Source organism: Culex quinquefasciatus, chromosome 3 (assembly GCF_015732765.1).
Source record: "Culex quinquefasciatus strain JHB chromosome 3, VPISU_Cqui_1.0_pri_paternal, whole genome shotgun sequence".
Taxonomy (NCBI): Eukaryota; Metazoa; Arthropoda; class Insecta; order Diptera; family Culicidae; genus Culex; species Culex quinquefasciatus.
In genome coordinates, this window is record NC_051863.1 from 66,315,247 (window position 1) to 66,333,073 (window position 17,827).

The 17,827-nt window shown below is 38.0% G+C and overlaps 1 protein-coding gene, 1 long non-coding RNA gene and 1 pseudogene across 2 annotated transcripts; 1 reads left to right on the forward strand and 2 right to left on the reverse strand.

The window, feature by feature from the left end:
• Positions 1 to 458: 458 nt before the first annotated feature.
• LOC119768982 lies at positions 459 to 1,833 on the reverse strand (annotated as a pseudogene).
• On the reverse strand, positions 1,739 to 2,504 carry LOC119769550. The gene is made up of 3 exons (XM_038262424.1): positions 2,388 to 2,504; positions 2,096 to 2,292; positions 1,739 to 1,969 (listed from the first exon to the last, which is right to left on the reverse strand). The coding sequence occupies exons 1-3, from the start codon at positions 2,447 to 2,449 to the stop codon at positions 1,857 to 1,859; spliced, it is 372 nt and encodes a 123-aa protein (XP_038118352.1). The 5' UTR covers positions 2,450 to 2,504; the 3' UTR covers positions 1,739 to 1,856.
• A 10,090-nt stretch (positions 2,505 to 12,594) lies between these two features.
• On the forward strand, positions 12,595 to 13,360 carry LOC119769552. Its single transcript, XR_005278419.1, has 3 exons — positions 12,595 to 12,636; positions 12,691 to 12,839; positions 13,148 to 13,360. It is a non-coding gene; the product is annotated as an uncharacterized LOC119769552 (long non-coding RNA).
• Positions 13,361 to 17,827: the final 4,467 nt, after the last annotated feature.

Below are 17,827 nucleotides of genomic sequence, written 5' to 3' on the forward strand. Positions count from 1 at the left end.
CTTCCCCTCCGAATCGCTTTCAAGTCCTCCCCGGAACTTATCCTGACCGTCTCCTGCAGCAACTGATGAAGATCTTGGGTACACCGGGTCAGCTGAAAGGACACAAAAGTGACGCACGTTATCACTGACATTAAACTGAACCCTTTGAAGGATGTTCAAAAACTCAACCAAAACTCACCGTTGGTACTGCCCCAACTGGCTTTGGCACGGGCGCCGATCCAAATGCCCAGTCGCAGGTAGCCGACTCGTCCGCGGTTTGTGATGTGATATCATCAAGTATGCCGGGGTCCGTGGTCGTCGTCGCGTCGACGGTACGAGGATCTCATCTGCGTCGCTGTTGCTGCTCCGTGCGTTGACGCTTTCCGGTTGATGGTTCTGCCAAAATTCTTTGTTGGGGAACCGGATTATTGGTACGGATGATGGTCGCCGCCGTCGTCCTTTTGGTTCTGCTCCTGCTGCTAGAAGCATTTCGGGTTGACGTGGACCAGGTTGATGTGCAGAATTCGCTCCAGGTTCTGGATCAGGGAGCAGATCTTGAACTCGACCAGTCCGCACCACTCGAGGTGGTCGTCGGCGTTGTTCGAGGTCACTAGCAGTACGATAAAGTGGCGATACTTTAAGAAGCTCGGCGCCTCAAACAGCTTGTCCAAGCCGGCCTTGCCGAGCATCATTTCGTCCGTGATCTGCATGCCGCGGTTGAACTCGTTCAGCCTGACCTTCCGCGTTGAAGTCGAGTTTTGCTGCGGATATGCCGGCGTGGTGATCGGCATCAGGTGGAACCAGTCCTGCACGTTCACTCGCGGATCCCACACTTGAAAACCCAGATTCACGGTGTCCGGCTGCTTCAGCAACAACGGCTGGGCCACTTCCAGCGTGAAAACACCAGAAAGAATTTGCGCACCAGCGTGGCCGCGACGACATTCGGGTAGAGCTGGCACGTCCTCGCCACCAGCATATCCCACGACACACCTTCAAGTAACCCAACGAGTTGGAGTAGATTCCATGCTCTGAAAAGAAGAAAAAACAAAAATTCACAAAAAACCCTAAAAGATACCAACTAGAGCTCAACTCACTCTTCCCCCAAAGCTTGATCGAACGCAGCGCCAGCCGAAAGTTGTTAATGTTGGGCACCAGCCGCAGGATCAGGTCAAAGTTGTCCGGAATCTCCTTCAGCGCCAACCGCGCAAACAGCAAATCAATCTCGATGCTGTCAAAGATCATCTTGACGACCGGCACAAACGCCTCCTGGACGGTGCGGCACTCCGTCATCTTGGGCTGTTTCTTTAGCAGTTCGAAGAACGACCCAAAATAGTTCTGCCGTTCGATGTTACGCGGCGCCACGCACAACGCGTCAATATCCGCCCCTTGTGGTGAACGCCCAGCCGGTACGATTCGAACGTGTAGATCTTCCTGCCGAGCTTCTCGACCAGCGATTCCAGCATGTTCTTCGAGACGGACACATCGCGCACCCACTGCTTGACCAGCGTGTTCAGCTTGGACAGAATCTTCATCCGGTGGTTCAGCTCGGACTCGTCCTCAAACACGTTGTTCGGCTCGAGCGCCTTCTGCAGCTCCACCGTCTTGGTATGGTATCCGGCTTCGGTTCCGCCAAACTGATGGCCGACGTCATGCCCAGAGTTTTGTTGCTGCCAGCCGATGCTGCTGATGCGGCCGCCGGGGGCTCAACAAAAAAAATCCCAGACCTCCTCCATTCCGTCTCAGACTTGCGACGCTTGATAGTGGTGGGCGATCCTCAGTGAAGCACATGGTGATACCCACCACCAACCACACCGTAACTAATTGTGACCTCCGTGATGATTCTGGGCGCCACATCCGCCGCCAATATAACCACCACTCTAGCTAGTCCACTGATTGCTGCCGTACGAATTGTTAAACACCGAGTACTCGTGCGCATTGTTGTTGATCTTGGATTGCAGTTGCTGGGCGATGGCCGCTGCGGACGCTGTCGCTAAAGAGGAAGAAGCGAAAGGTTAGTATTCCGCTGCCGATTAGACCGGCGCAGCTGCTGGACACAGCGACAAGTGCCGATATTCTCACTGCCGCGGAAGAAGAGTGCGTGGTTTGAAATACTTACGAAAGTGTAACGTTGGCGCGAGCTGTAGGTTGTCCGAGGGTGATCCGCTTAAGCCGGATCCGATAGGGGCCCGTGAAGTTGGTGCTGAGATAAGCCACCTCGGCCATGGACCCGGAGGATCAAAAGATGCTTGATAGCTGGGCGCTTGAATAGGTGATGTTGGGCTGACGGCGCAGCTGAGACCATCGTAGTTGAACCTGGGGAGGATTGCGTTAGCGGGGTGTAGCTGACTGTTGGCGTTGTCTATGACGAAGAGACGATGCCAAACAGAGCTGGTAGACTCTTGGCTTACCAGTGCTTGAGCTGTTGTCGCTCCCGCCGTACTGTAGGTGACCAACTTGGCAAACGTTCCATCGGCTGTAGTTGGGTTGAGTTGCACCACTTTTGATGGAGTTCGCCAGCGATTGAATCGTGCCGGTGTAGGCAATCGACGCAGGAGTGGTGGAAGGTTTAGCCGAACACCGTCTAAGGAGCCGCCGCAACTGGCGTTGCCACAGGTGCCGATCCAAACGCCGCATAGTCGGCAAAGTCATTTCCACCGGCAGCTGGTTTGCTCACCTGAGACGCCCAAACACCGCCTAAAAGTATCCTGACCAAAACCTTCTGCTCTTCTGCTTCGGCACAGCAGGATCGTCCGCGGTAGGTGGATTAATATCATCCAGTTGACCAAGGCAGCCGACCGGGAGCGGTCATCGATACCACGAATAGTCACAGTTGCAGCATCAGTCGTGCCAACGTTTGAACACCACCGAGTGGGGAGGATAAACCATAACCCCTTCCCCCATGTCCGTTCCGCGAACCAGTTCCGACCGTCCCCGTTGTGTTCCGGGAACCAGTTCCGTATATCCTGTTGAGAAGAAAGAAAGCGTGTTTGCATCTTCCGACCAATGTGGAATGTCAAAATCAGACGGTTACTTTTCTCCTCCGTCGGTTTTGCACCTTCCGGATTGTCCGGAAGAGGTAAAACAAAGAGGAAAACTTCTTCCTGCAACATATTTTGCAACGTCCGAACAATTCTGTTTGACCATCCGAATTGTCCGGGCGTTGCAAAATAATATTATGTTGGAGGAGGAAGTTTTGCCTCTTCCGGACAATCCGGAAGGTCTCAAGATGCAAATCTTGAGACACAGCGGAAACTGGATTGCCACTTTTGCCAGCTGGAAAAGTGGTCACTCAATCCTCCCGGACCATTTCGGCAAAGGGGAAGTAAATTGACATTTCTTCCAGCTGGCAAAAGTGGACCACCACAACTCCCGGACCTTCCGAAAAGAAAAAGCAACTTTGCCGCTTCCTGAACTGAACTTACCTCGACTTAGAAAAAAAGCTGACTGCTGCTGACCATTTCTTCGCCAAGTCCAAACTACTCAAACGCCAGTTCAGCTTTTGAACTGTCGTTTGAGTGAAAAATCCACTCATAATCAAGTTCAGAAAACCACTCATTTTCAGTTCGAGACCTGAACTTGATTTTGAGTGGATTTGAACTTGATTTTGAGTACATCCAGCTGACCGTGTATATAATAACGATTCCCCTAGGGGCAGCTGCACACACCACCCCTGTTTGAAAAATGTCGCACGTCGTACGCGTTGTCGCACGGTTTTGATTTTACCGTTTCGATATCGATTGGTCGAAAGGACGACAAACGTACGACAAACACTCGACATGCTCGACATTGTTTTTTCCATCGATTTACCTTCAATTCGACGTCGATTATCAGTTTGACAATTGAAGAATTCGACGACGTTTTTTCCGCTAGGTTCGCTGTTGTTCCAGCGGTGTTCGGAATGACAGCCCCCATACAGTTTGAGCAGTTTTTAGGAAAAAATCGCGTTTATGATGAAAAATCGAGCATTTTCAGAAAAGTGGGGTATTGCAAAGTGTGGCAATTTCGCTAACGATCATAATGCGTGGTGATTTGTAGTGATTAATTGTGACTGGTATTTTATTTAAACGATTTTTCTAAAAGATGATCGATATTTTGAATAACTTGAGTTAAATGTTGCAAAAGTTAAAAGTAATGATGAAATGTTATGTAAAAGTGTTTAAACTTTACTTTTCTTCCCTTTTGACCAAAATATTGACCTTAAAAATGCATTTTGGTGATTTTTTGGAATTTTTTGGAAAAATTCGAATAACTGGCAATTTTTTGAGAAAATTATTGTAATTATGCTGTAATATGACACTAACAGTTTGTTCTATCAATAATACACACATAAGAGCATTATCAATCAAATAAATCATATTTAAATCAATTTTTCAAAAGATCTTTTTGGTAAATTTGAGGAAAAAACATGAAAAATTAACTCAGCCCCTATGATTTATACATCATTCGATTCGTTTATGCGATTGCCACACTTTACAATAACTTTCATCGACGTTAAAAAATATTTGAAGGAAATAAAAATCAAAAACTGCAAAAAAAATAATATTTCCAAGCACGCTGTCATTCCGAACATCGTTGCGTAGTGCTTCTACTCGCCACCAGGATGCGTGCACGTTTCTGTCGAATCTCTCAATTCTCTTCAGTTGATCTTGTTCGGACTTGATTGCAACCGAGTCGAACCAGTTGTTGTTGGTTTTAGGCTTTGGGAGGATTTTGGACAGTTTAAAGGTAAGTTGTGTTCTAGGTTGAATTACTTTTTCTGCCGGAAAGTTCCGGCCGGAGTAGGCGAGCGACCGAATCAAATTGTCTTGTATTCCAGATTGCGGTCTTTGTGGCGGTATAGGAGGAAGAGGAGGAGGAGGAGGACGGGAAATATGGTTTACTCGGCGGGCCATTCCGGAAGACGCGACGGGAAGGAACCAGTTTGCGATCGAGGAAGCGGTTAGTGTTTGGTGTTTTACTTTCCGTGGGAGTTTGCTTCGCATATCTAATGGAACTGGTGAGTCATGTTTTAGAAACGATGGAGGAAGTGTGCTGGGAGTGCTATTGGACGATCGAAATTAAAAATAGGATGATCATCACAAGTTCTTAACTTTTCAATCCAATAATTCCAACTGAAAAATGGAAAAATCCAAAATACTAAAGCTTAAAAAAACTTCAACGCTGATTTGATTTGATAATTGTAAAATTAAATTATAAAGTTTTTAATTCTTATTTTCAAATTGTAACATTCCAGAACATAAGAATGCAAGAAATTGAAAATTCTAAATTTATTTAATTTCTTGATATTGTGCAAATTGTTAATATTCTTAAATTCTAGAATTTATTAATTTAAAATTCTCATTCTTCAAACATTTAAAAAAATGAAATTCTTAAATGTGAAAATTTTGAAATTGACGAAAATTTAAATACTAAAATTTCCTAATTCTTTAATACTAAAATTCTTCAATTCATAAATACTAAAAATCTAACATTATAAAGTTCTTAAATTCCCTAAACGTAAGTCGCGCGAGTTGGAATTTTGAATTCAAAAATTCCAAAAATTATTAGTTCTAAAATTCCAAAATTGTAAATTCTAAAAATGCTAAAATTCAAATAATTTATATTTTTAAATAAAAAAATCGAAAATTCTATTTGTTTTAAATTCAAAGCATTTTAAAAATAAGTAAGTTTCTTAAAATTATAAAAATTAAAAAAAATTGCACATCTTAAATTTTTGATAATTTTAAATAAAAAAAATATCTTATTCAAAATTCAAAATTTTTTCAAAATATATTTTTTTAGTTTTAAAAATGTTAAAGTTTTTAATTTCTTTTAAATATTTTAAACTTTTTAAAATTCTTTTAAAAAAATCTAAAAATTCCAAAAAATTTATTTTTTGAAAATTTTCAAGGACATTACAATGTAAAAATGAAAAAATTGTCTAATGAAAAATAGGAGTTAAAAAAAAATCAGGAATTGAATTAAATGATTCTGGTGTTGAGGTACTCTCAAATTTTAAAATTCAGAAAATTAGAGTTTTAGAATATTAGGATCTTAGAATTTTAAAATTTTAGAATTTTAGAATTTGAGAATTTTAGAATTTTAGAATTTTAGAATTTTAGAATTTTAGAATTTTAGAATTTTAGAATTTTAGAATTTTAGAATTTTAGAATTTTAGAATTTTAGAATTTTAGAATTTTTTTTAGAATTTTAGAATTTTAGATTTTAGAATTTTAGAATTTTAGAATTTTAAATTTTAGAATTTTAGAATTTTAGAATTTTAAATTTTAGAATTTTAAATTTTAGAATTTTAGAATTTTAGAATTTTAGAATTTTAGAATTTTAGAATTTTAGAATTTTAGAATTTTAGAATTTTAGAATTTTAGAATTTTAGAATTTTAGAATTTTAGAATTTTAGAATTTTAGAATTTTAGAATTTTAGAGTTTAAGAATTTGATGATTGACGTTTGACCATAATTTTTTTTTAAATTCTCAAATTTGGTACAATTTTTAAATAATAATAATAATATTTTCGGATTTTTTATTATTTGCAGTAATTTGAGTTTTATACGTTTTTAATTTTTTTTTTAGATATCTTCATTTATAATTCTTTTTAAATGTTTAAATTTTGATTATTCTAGATTCCTTTAAAAAAAACCAATGCGCCATGGGTTTCCTACACAGAAAAAAAACTGTAAATTTACCTGACTCGTAAACCTTGTTTCAGACGTAAATACGGTTCATGTAAATTTGAAAGTCGATGTAATCGGTTGAATGCCACTTAAAGAGCCATATTGTAAAATCAGATTCTACGTAATTGGTAAATCTTATGTAAACGAACAAATTGTTTATCAAAACCAGCAAATTTGAATATATGAATAGCATGTAAACTGAGAAACACATTTAAAAATGTTTTACGTAAATTTAGAAAAACTGTAAAATTACAAAAGATTTGTCTGCTTTTGTGATTGACAGCTAGCAAAATCAAAACAATGTTGGGCTGCCGCAGGCCGCTTCGGGTGCTCGTATTCGAAGGTGTCTTGCGGCGGGTAACTACCAAGATAAAATTCGCAGTATTCAACGCGGATGGAGACATTTTCGGTCGGTTTTCAGCAAGACGTTACTGCCCCCGTCTGGTTCTGCTGGAGAAACTAAAAACGGGGAACCGTAGACAAATTAAAGTTTCGTGTAGTGAAGAAAACTGTTTCCGCAGCAGATCATGTAGAAGAATGTGTTTTGTTTGGTGTCAGTCACAAAGCTGTGGAAGAGTAGGGTCTTTTAGGAAAGCTGGAGGGGGAGTTGGACTCGAAAAGATTTGAAAAGTCGGGGTCCTCAAAAAGCTTTCCCTACTCCGCAGCCTTGGTCAATCGCATCAGAATAGGTTTTTTGCCGTAACAAAATCATAAGGGTAAGTACTTTAATATACTTGGTGTGTCTACTGTCCATCTTTGCAGGTTCCTGCCCTGAGTTTGTTGATGATGGGCGAGCTTCTAGATTCTAAGCAATGACCAGCAATTTTCCGGAACATGCCTGCATCGATTCAAACACGTAAAGTACTCACTGCCAGAGCGCCAATCGTCCCAAGGAATCTTTCGATCGACAGTCAGGGCAGCTTTTGTAGTCTGTTTCTAACTCGTCGAACTTTCGTGAGATTCCCACCGAAATCTGTAAAATAACGGTTTCAATCATTATTTCTAGTTCACAAGAGTACAATAATTTGTAATACATATTTTTATAAACTCACAGTTCAAATCACCATCACCATTACAGGTAATATTATTTAGGATTGAGTTGGCCATCGTTGAATGAAATTTAAGCTAAATTTATAACCTTAATTATTAAATATTATTGCTCACACTTGTTTTTTTCTGGGATTCACGATAATTTGCGGAAAAGAAACTTCTTTGACGATGTCAACTCTGTCAACTTGACAGTTGCAACCCCGGGATCTTGGTGGATTAATGTGATGCATTACATAGGTGAGGCATAAAAGGAGTCGACATAAACCACAACAACAAAACTGGGACGTAACTTTTCAAACGGGCGTAACCCTGGATTTAAACAAACAGTCTATAGAGTTATCTAAGCCCGTTCGCACGAACACTAGCACGCCATTTGTTTTGCTGGCGGGTACAAAATTTAACCTCACTTTATTTCGTGTACGTACACGCAATACATGCGCACGTAGATAACTCTATTCCACTTACGTAAAGTTTACGTTGAGTGTGAATGTAGTTTCTGGACTCATATATGGAGCCTAACATTTCATTAGGGCACAAAACTTTAGTAAACAATAGTGTATCCCTTTCACTCAAATGCCAGTTTGCATAAGGTGTGAGAGGGATACACTCTTGTTTACAAAAGTTTTGTGCCCTAATGAAATGGAAAGCACGATATATCACAGTATTTAGAGATTAACATCAATGTAACATTTCTAGGGAATTCATAAAAAAATCATATTTTTTTCTTATTTCGTTCTTTAAAAAACAATGCAGAATTCAATGGATGGAAATGTTGTAAATGTTGTGTTATTTATTTTATTATTTTATTACCGTTGCAAATATTTTTTAAAGTTTATCTTCCTTGTCTCCGGGTCAAGGGGGGAAGACCAAAAAATTGAAAAAAAAACATGACAAATAAAATTATTTATTAGTTTTGACATTTCAATGAAAAAACTATTTTGTTGTTGTTGTTTTACAATCACTATTTTTTTTTTGCGAAAAAAAAACTATACTAACAGTGCATCGAAATTTTATGAAAATGATTATCAACGCAGGAAGCTGCATGTTTTATTTCATTGAAATTTTGATATTTTTTGAAAAAATATGTTTGACCCCTGATTTTTCAAGCCAGGTTTTGCGACATAGACTTTAAAAAATATTTTCAGCGGCCTAAAGTTTTATCGTGGGCGTCTATAATTAGAGTTCGCGCGCGCTGATATGACCGCAGGATAATGGCCACATGACAGCCGCAGAAACAAATTGTTGGCTGTTGTCAAAGGTTGCCTTGAGTTTTCAGCTGACTTTTTGGAAAATATTCAAAACAAATCAAGTTGACAGCCAAATCAACGTAGAATTTGAGTTCAACTTGCTGATTTTCACACTGCGGTAGTAAGGCGGCTATAATCTCCTGTCAGTCACAGCGAAGGAGAAACGTGATTTTATCTCGCTATAAGCAATATTTTTTTTTAGTAAGGAAGTAAGGCCGTTGCAAATATTTTTCAAAGTTAATGTCGCACCCCTTCAAAATTTGTCCGAAAAATCTGGGAGCAAAAAAATATTTTTTCAAAAAACTTTAAAATTTTAATGAGAATAGACGTCTGCATTGATAATCATATTTAGCATGTTTGGGCTGGATTACCAATATTTTGAATTTTTATGAAATTCCAATGCACAGCACCGCAGAAACTTTTTTTTTAGCAAAATATTGAATTTTCGTCAATACTTAGATATTTTGGAAACTGATGATAACTAATGGTGTATAATGCATTTTAAAACACTTTTTTCATTCAATTGTTAAAACCGTGGCTCTTAAATTCAATTTTCAAACTATTTTATTTTTTAGGCCCCCCCCTCGACTTTGAACAGAGGCGAGGGACAAAACAACCTAAATAAATTTCATCGATTAAGTTACAAATGTATCGATTATAAACATTCTTCAATGATTTTTACTTTATATTTATCAGTAATTCTAAAGTATTTCCTATTTTCACCCATGAAGTTAAATTTTCTGTCAAGCTTCTGTAAAATTAAACATGACGATTGTAAAAGTTTCACTCATGTCATCAGATGACATCTATAGTTTCGTTCAAATTACTTATTTGAATTCCGGGGGGACATATATTTCTTCATTTGTTAAATTTATCAAAACTTTATTAAAACTTCTTTTAGAAGAACTTTTTACACTTCTCTACAACGGTCAGTATGATTCTATACATTTTCGTACGTATTTATTTTTTACTCCTCAATTTGCGGAAAAATCTCAAACCTATCAAAGTCACCCCGTCACAGCTCTCGTGCTTTGACTGGTACCGTCATCAGGAGTGACATTGGGTCTGGGGTGAGATTGGGTCATCAAAATTGCTGAAATTTATACGACCCAATTTCACCCCCCAGACCCAATGTCACCCCTGATAACGGTACCTTTGACTTGAATTGGCTGAACTTAAAAAAATCCAGTTTTTATAATGCAAATTTGTCCTAAAACCACTTTACAGATTTTTTCGTAAAAATAGAATTCTCTAGTTAGTTTGCAATACGTCATAACAGCCATTACGGAGTCCGTTTTGCGATGCCTGTCCGTCGGATCGCATGTTTTTTCGCGTCGTTCGTCGTCGGTGAGTTTGTCGGGTGAGTGCGCGCGTGTGTGTGTGAAGGTGCGGCTGGCTCTGGTTGAAAAAATGACAGTTGAGCCAGTCCGTTTTGCGATGCCTGTCCGTCGGGTCGCATGTTTTTTCGCGTCGTTCGTCGTCGGTGAGTTTGTCGGGTGAGTGCGCGCGTGTGTGTGTGAAGGTGCGGCTGGCTCTGGTTGAAAAAATGACTGTTGAGCCAGTCCGTTTTGCGATGCCTGTCCGTCGGGTCGCATGTTTTTTCGCGTCGTTCGTCGTCGGTGAGTTTGTCGGGTGAGTGCGCGCGTGTGTGTGTGTGAAGGTGCGGCTGGCTCTGGTAGAAAAATGACAGTTGAGCCAGTCCGTTTTGCGATGCCTGTCCGTCGGATCGCATGTTTTTTCGCGTCGTTCGTCGTCGGTGAGCAGGCTTGCCACAAATACAGATTTTTTTGGCACATACCAAACACTCAATCGAGTATAACTTTAAAGAATAATATTCTAACCAATAACTGAACATGCCAAAAGAGGCTAACAATGTTTATCTTTTTGGCCAATTTAACAAAAATTGCTCAAATTTATTTTAACTGTTAAAAAAAATTCGTTTGTGTTTCGGGCCTGTGCTGAAAAATCTGTATTTGTGGCAAGCCTGTCGGTGAGTTTGTCGGGTGAGTGCGCGCGTGTGTGTGTGTGAAGGTGCGGCTGGCTCTGGTTGAAAAAATGACTGTTGAGCCAGTCCGTTTTGCGATGCCTGTCCGTCGGGTCGCATGTTTTTTCGCGTCGTTCGTCGTCGGTGAGTTTGTCGGGTGAGTGCGCGCGTGTGTGTGTGTGAAGGTGCGGCTGGCTCTGGTAGAAAAATGACAGTTGAGCCAGTCCGTTTTGCGATGCCTGTCCGACGGATCGCATGTTTTTTCGCGTCGTTCGTCGTCGGTGAGTTTTTCGGGTGAGTGCGCGCGTGTGTGTGTGTGAATATGCGGCTTGCTCTGGTTGTCACGATGACAGTTGAGGCAGTCCGTTTTGTGGTTACCTGTATGTTTGTCTATTCCTTTCTATTGACGTGGCTTTTTTTTCTTCTTAATTAGATTGTAAAGTTCAAATATCGCGATCGTCTTTCTCGTTAGTCAGTCGAGTTTCTTTGTTCTATGATTTGCGATTGTTTCATGGGAAGATTCGTTCTTAATTGCGTTAGCATAAATTATATTTGACCTTTCGTTTGCCGCGAAATCACATTTTAGCATTATAGCTCGTAAAGCACGGTGACAAATATTGTTTTAACGCGATTGTTCAAGTCCTTCAGATAACTCATAACTCATCAGTAATTAATTGGTCGCTCATCTTATAAAAACTTAAAAGTATAAATAGTCTCAGGTCAACTCTACGTAAATGTGTTACGCTGAGTATAATATTTCACTTTTAATCACACAATTTTGATTCTATCTTTCCACAGCCGGCTGTCTAAGATTAAATCATTTGTGCTAAACTCAACACCAAATAACCGGGAATGGTCTCATCCGCATCATTCGATTGTTTGCCTTGAGAATACATAATACATCACCCTATCACTCAACGAAATTCATTGATTATTGGGCCACATCATCATCCTCTATGATGAATCCTGGCCATTACCCTTTCCCACTAACAAAATCCCAAGTAGAAGTAGTTTTCCGGCACACGCGGGGTGTGGATATCGTATAGAACCCACCCTTGGTAGCAGCCTGTGCTAACTAACATTCCCGTCCCGTTCCTCGAGATCTACAAACTGACATGGCGGGCGCCGTTGGTGGCCAATGACTGTTTCCTATTAGCAACGGCTCTAGTTTTGATGACCGTGATGTTTTATCTTTTCAGCGCATTCATGAATGCTGTTGATAAGGGAAACATTATTTGATCGTTGAAGCGTATGACCGGTTGTGTTGATAGGATATTACGGTCCTGTTCAGCAACGGAGAAGGACAACCATGGGTGGTCTCTCATGCTCATGCTCATGCTCAAACCACTTTACAGATTTTTTCGATTCATGTATACATAAATATAGTTATACAGATTTTCAGCGCTGTTAATTTCTGGAGCAACATTTGAAAGGGGCGGTACGACATTGCTCTTACGGCCTTTCATTGCACGCGTTTAAATGGGACGAAATGCAGTAAAAGCAATGTCGTACTGCCCCTTTCAAATGTTGCTCCAGATTTTAACCAATTCCAATATGGCAACACTGTAGTCGACATTCGCGAATTACGACATAAACGCCCGAAATGTCAAACGTGTTTGTGTTTTTTTCTACAGTTTCTTTCATCTGTTTTCGCGTTTTTGAAGCAAAATCGTGAACATCCATCGCTTGGAACTCAATTTTGCAGGTTTGTTTTAGTTTTCCCCCGTACTTTTTGTGATTTAAAATAATTTCCTTACAGCACAATGCTCATACAATCGCGGCTGGACGGCCACATCGACCCGAATTCTGACGTCCAAGGCAGCGCCGGGAGAGCCGCAAGAACGGCTAGAATTCCTGGAAAGATCAAATTCAAGGCCGATCTGGATGGCCTTGATTTAAGTGGATATGGTATGTTTTTATAAATTAAGTGTTTTCCACACATTATTTCTGGACCAGCACGAGAAAACATTGGAATTAATCATATTTAATGCTGACAGTTCTGAGTATTTTTTTCTACAAAACATAAAGTGCCTTTCAACCATTGCTGTGTTCAAAAAGTAGTTACGCATTGTCTAATGATTTGAGACATGGTTCCAGCTGTAACATTGCTTATGTGCCGTTTTCAAATGTTGCATTAAAATTATAAAAAAATAATTAAAAGATCATTAGAAAACTCGTTATTTTGTACTTAGAATTCCTCTACTTTTTCGTTACAGGGATCGAGGCATTTTTGTAAAGGCAAACACGACTGGAAGTACCGAGAATTATGCTGACATTGTGATTTTGGCATGCACGAGGTTACATGATCACAAACTGAACGACTAGGTTTGTAAATACTTCAAATCAAGCAGACCATGATCAAACTATTGGCTCAGCAGTGTAAATCATTCATATCTTTCGGTTTGATAAAACGGTGAATTTGGCACGTAGGTTATTTTTTTTCCAGCCCTTATTTATGCAATAATCGTTAGATTAGCATCTACAAGACTAGTTGTTCCCAGTTTATTTTGTATATTTCTCTGTTGGATTTAGAATTTGACATTATTTACAAATTCTTTGCCTTTGACAGTTTAAATGGACATTACAGTTTTCCTTTCTGGTCAAACAAACGTACTTTTTGAATATTTTCAGGTGCTAAATTTGACCATAAAGTTAATCAAAGGTGTACCTTTTTATGCTTCGTAAGGCTATAAAGTATTTGAAAATTACATCAGATTCTAGATTCAACGGAGCAAAAAAAATTTTTGGTTGGGTAAATTTACGTAGATTTCATCGGAAATTTACATGTTTTCGTGACATTTTTGTTAGGCGCGTTTACATCGGATGGCATTTAAATTTCCGATGAACTTCATGTAAATTAGCATCATTAATGACGTGCACTTTTGGTACATCACAAATGATGTAAATTTACCCAATTTTTTTTTTCTGTGTATGTGCATAGGACATTTTGTAAAAGTAAGCGAGAATAAATAAATTTAGTTTTTCTTTTATAGTTACAAAATATTTGAATATTACATATTTGAAATTTTATTGTCTTGAAATTTTATTATTATTATTATTAAAATCTGAATTCAATTATAAATTCTTGCCAATTGTTGATTGATGTTATATTTTTTCAGGTAACAAACATATTCTGGTCTGATCCTGCCGGAAACCATGCGTCCCCGTGTGGTCCCGCGTGGCTTCCGTAGAACCCACGGAAGCAGCCAAGTTTTCTCGTACTCGTACTCCACAAACCCACGTTGTCTCGTACTCCGGTAAACATCAATCCGTCGGAGGTCCAAGATCAGCTCGTCGAGGAGCAAAAGTCCAACACGGCAAAGATGCTGCCACGGCCGCCTCAGAAGAATACCAACATTCAAGCCGGAAGCTGCGGTCAAGGCAAATCCCGAAGGAAGCCAAGTTGGAGAAGAATCGGCGATCCGCAAGTTAAATTAAGTGAACAAGTAAATATTTTTTTGAAATTTTGACAGCTTGAATTAAAAAAAAACAATAAAAACAAAACAACCGTTTTTTTAACTGCAACATAACCTAAAAATCCGAAATGACAGCACACGACAATAGCACGACATTCTAAATAACAAAACCGTGCGACGTCGGTCGAATGTCGTACGACAATGTCGTACAATTTCGATCATCGATCGCACGACAAATACGACATTTTGGTGCAAAAACGTATGACATTCGCGCGAAAGTCGCACGACATTGTCGTGCGACGTCGTACGATTGCACGGACGACAAACGACGGACGTCCGACGGACTTTTCAGTCAGGGACACACTATATTCTATAAATAACTCGAAGTGGTTGGTACGGTATGTCCCCACTTCTTCTTCTTCCCCTGATGATTCCATGAAATGTGGGTTCCGTTCATAGAATCTGTCTCTTGCGGTTAATGCAACGCAGTAGGCCGGGCCGGAAAATAACCAGATATTTTGGCTGGAAATGGAAATGCAAATGGTAATGAGGGCTACTTTTGGATTCCGATCTGTAAAGCTAGTTCTGACGAGGGTCCTGCGCACTGCGGTAACTGGAAAACCTGCTACAACTTTGAATCGAATGCACCGGCAGGTTGCAAAAATACAAAAATACAAAAATACAAAAATACAAAAATACAAAAATACAAAAATACAAAAATACAAAAATACAAAAATACAAAAATACAAAAATACAAAAATACAAAAATAGGGGAAATCTACCCTTTCCAATCAAACACCTATCTTCGTCATATGGAGAGTTTGATGCTCGATTAAAGCTCCAAAAATACTATTTGGGCTATAAACTTACCAGCAACAGCACCGCCTCGAGTAAGCACGCAAATGTATGCCACTTACTGGCCAAAAAGATCACATTTAATCTCGCATTTAATGCACTTTTGATCATAATTTGTATTTTGCGAGACCACTTCTCATCATTTTGTTGGCACACACAGTGACACACACGAGAATCCCTCAAACGCTTAATGAATATCGCCAAAATTACCTTTTCACTTTCGCTTACTTTTTCACGGCGCTTAAGATATGAAATTGCTTCCAACTACCGGCAACATGTTCTTTTGATCATTAGTAAGGCACTCACTTGAAGAATAATCCCGAAAATGTAATAAATTAGCAAGCGCCATCAAAAAACAAACGCGTCAAGTCGTTTGACGTTTCAATTTTCACTTTGCATTCCAACCGAAGGCTGAAGAAAACCGAGCGAGAGACGAAGGCAAAAAACAAAGGCTGGCCGTCAACACCACCAGCAGCACAGCCAGCGATGCCAGGAAACTTTCCCTATAAATGCCACTTTTCGTGAGTGTTCGTTTGAACTGCCAGCGCAAATGGCAACACTCGACAGAGTGTTGGAAGAAAAAAGAACTAAGCCGATATTAGAAAAATGGGCGTGGCCCAATGCATTCGCCTCGATTAGAATACCCTTGGGATTTTTTTTTGTTAAATGCTTGGTAAAGAAATAGAATAACTTTTAGTGAAAGTGAAAATAAACAGAAATGTTCACAAAAACTTGCTCTACTCGTTGGTGTACTTGGTTTTAGTAAAATTCAAGGAGACTCTAGATTATCCAGCATCATTCAAACACGACCGCTTATTAGGATTAAAATGGGTAGATTTCCCTACAAAAATACAAAATACAAAAATACAAAATACAAAAATACAAAATACAAAAATACAAAAATACAAAAATACAAAAATACAAAAATACAAAAATACAAAAATACAAAAATACAAAAATACAAAAATACAAAAATACAAAAATACAAAAATACAAAATACAAAAATACAAAATACAAAAATACAAAATACAAAAATACAAAATACAAAATACAAAAATACAAAATACAAAAATACAAAAATACAAAAATACAAAATACAAAATACAAAAATACAAAAATACAAAATACAAAAATACAAAAATACAAAATACAAAAATACAAAAATACAAAAATACAAAATACAAAATACAAAAATACAAAAATACAAAATACAAAAATACAAAAATACAAAAATACAAAAATAAAAATTCAAAATACAAAAATACAAAAATACAAAATACAAAAATACAAAATACAAAAATACAAAATACAAAAATACAAAAATACAAAAAACAAAAAAAAACAAAAATACAAAATACAAAATACAAAATACAAAATACAAAAATACAAAATACAAAATACAAAAATACAAAAATACAAAAATACAAAAATACAAAAATACAAAAATACAAAATACAAAATACAAAAATACAAAAATACAAAAATACAAAAAAAAAAAATTCAAAATACAAAAATACAAAAATACAAAAATACAAAAATACAAAATACAAAAATACAAAATACAAAATACAAAAATACAAAAATACAAAAATACAAAAATACAAAAATACAAAAATACAAAAATACAAAAATACAAAAATACCAAAATACAAAAATACAAAAATACAAAAATACAAAAATACAAAAATACAAAAATACAAAAATACAAAAATACAAAAATACAAAAATACAAAAATACAAAAATACAAAAATACAAAAATACAAAAATACAAAAATGCAAAAATACAAAAATACAAAAATACAAAAATATAAAAATACGAAAATATAAAATTTTTATTTTGTATTGTATTGCGGATTTCATAGATTTTTAGACAATCGTGCAAGTTGTGAAAAGCTCTCCAACAAAGTGCACATCTCAAACTACAGCAGAAAAAACTATCTAAGACACACACCCTAGTTTGAAACTGATTTAAAGTGGTCGAAAGCAACAAAGCTCAGTCGAGACACGCACCACTCTAGGCGAGCGGGGGGGAGAAGGGGTGTGATTTTCAGTGTGCAAATATTTAGTGTGCAGTTATGATTTGCACAGGGGGAGAATTTGGTGCAAAGTGTGCAATATGGGTGAAAAAAACATTGACTTAAAGAAAATTGGGTCCTAAAATGAAGCTTAGATTGCTGATATTTTTGTTTACAGCGATAAAGCTTATTTTTCTGAGTACAATGACCCTTTGTACGACCACAAAGAGTTTAAAATGGATTTTTAAACCAATTTTGAAAAATTATCCTCGCGGTCCTTCTTGACAGGAAAGCTCCTACTTGACAGCTCGTTCCAAGGGGACCATAGTTGATCCATCGAAAAAATGTTGTCTTGTCAATATTTTTTTTGCATTAAAATGAAAAAAAGTGATCAGAAATGGTTTTTAATCGTTGTACATAAACCGTTGTACATAAAAATTCACATAGGGCTTTAATACCCAATTCTCTTTAATTAATCGTGTAATAACAATTATTGTACATTTTGCTAATCTGCCACTCAGGCAACACTGCTTGCTGCGTCATTCCCTGCCGTCAAATGACAGTTGCGTGACACATCGCTGTTTTTGCACAACACAAAAACATTTTCC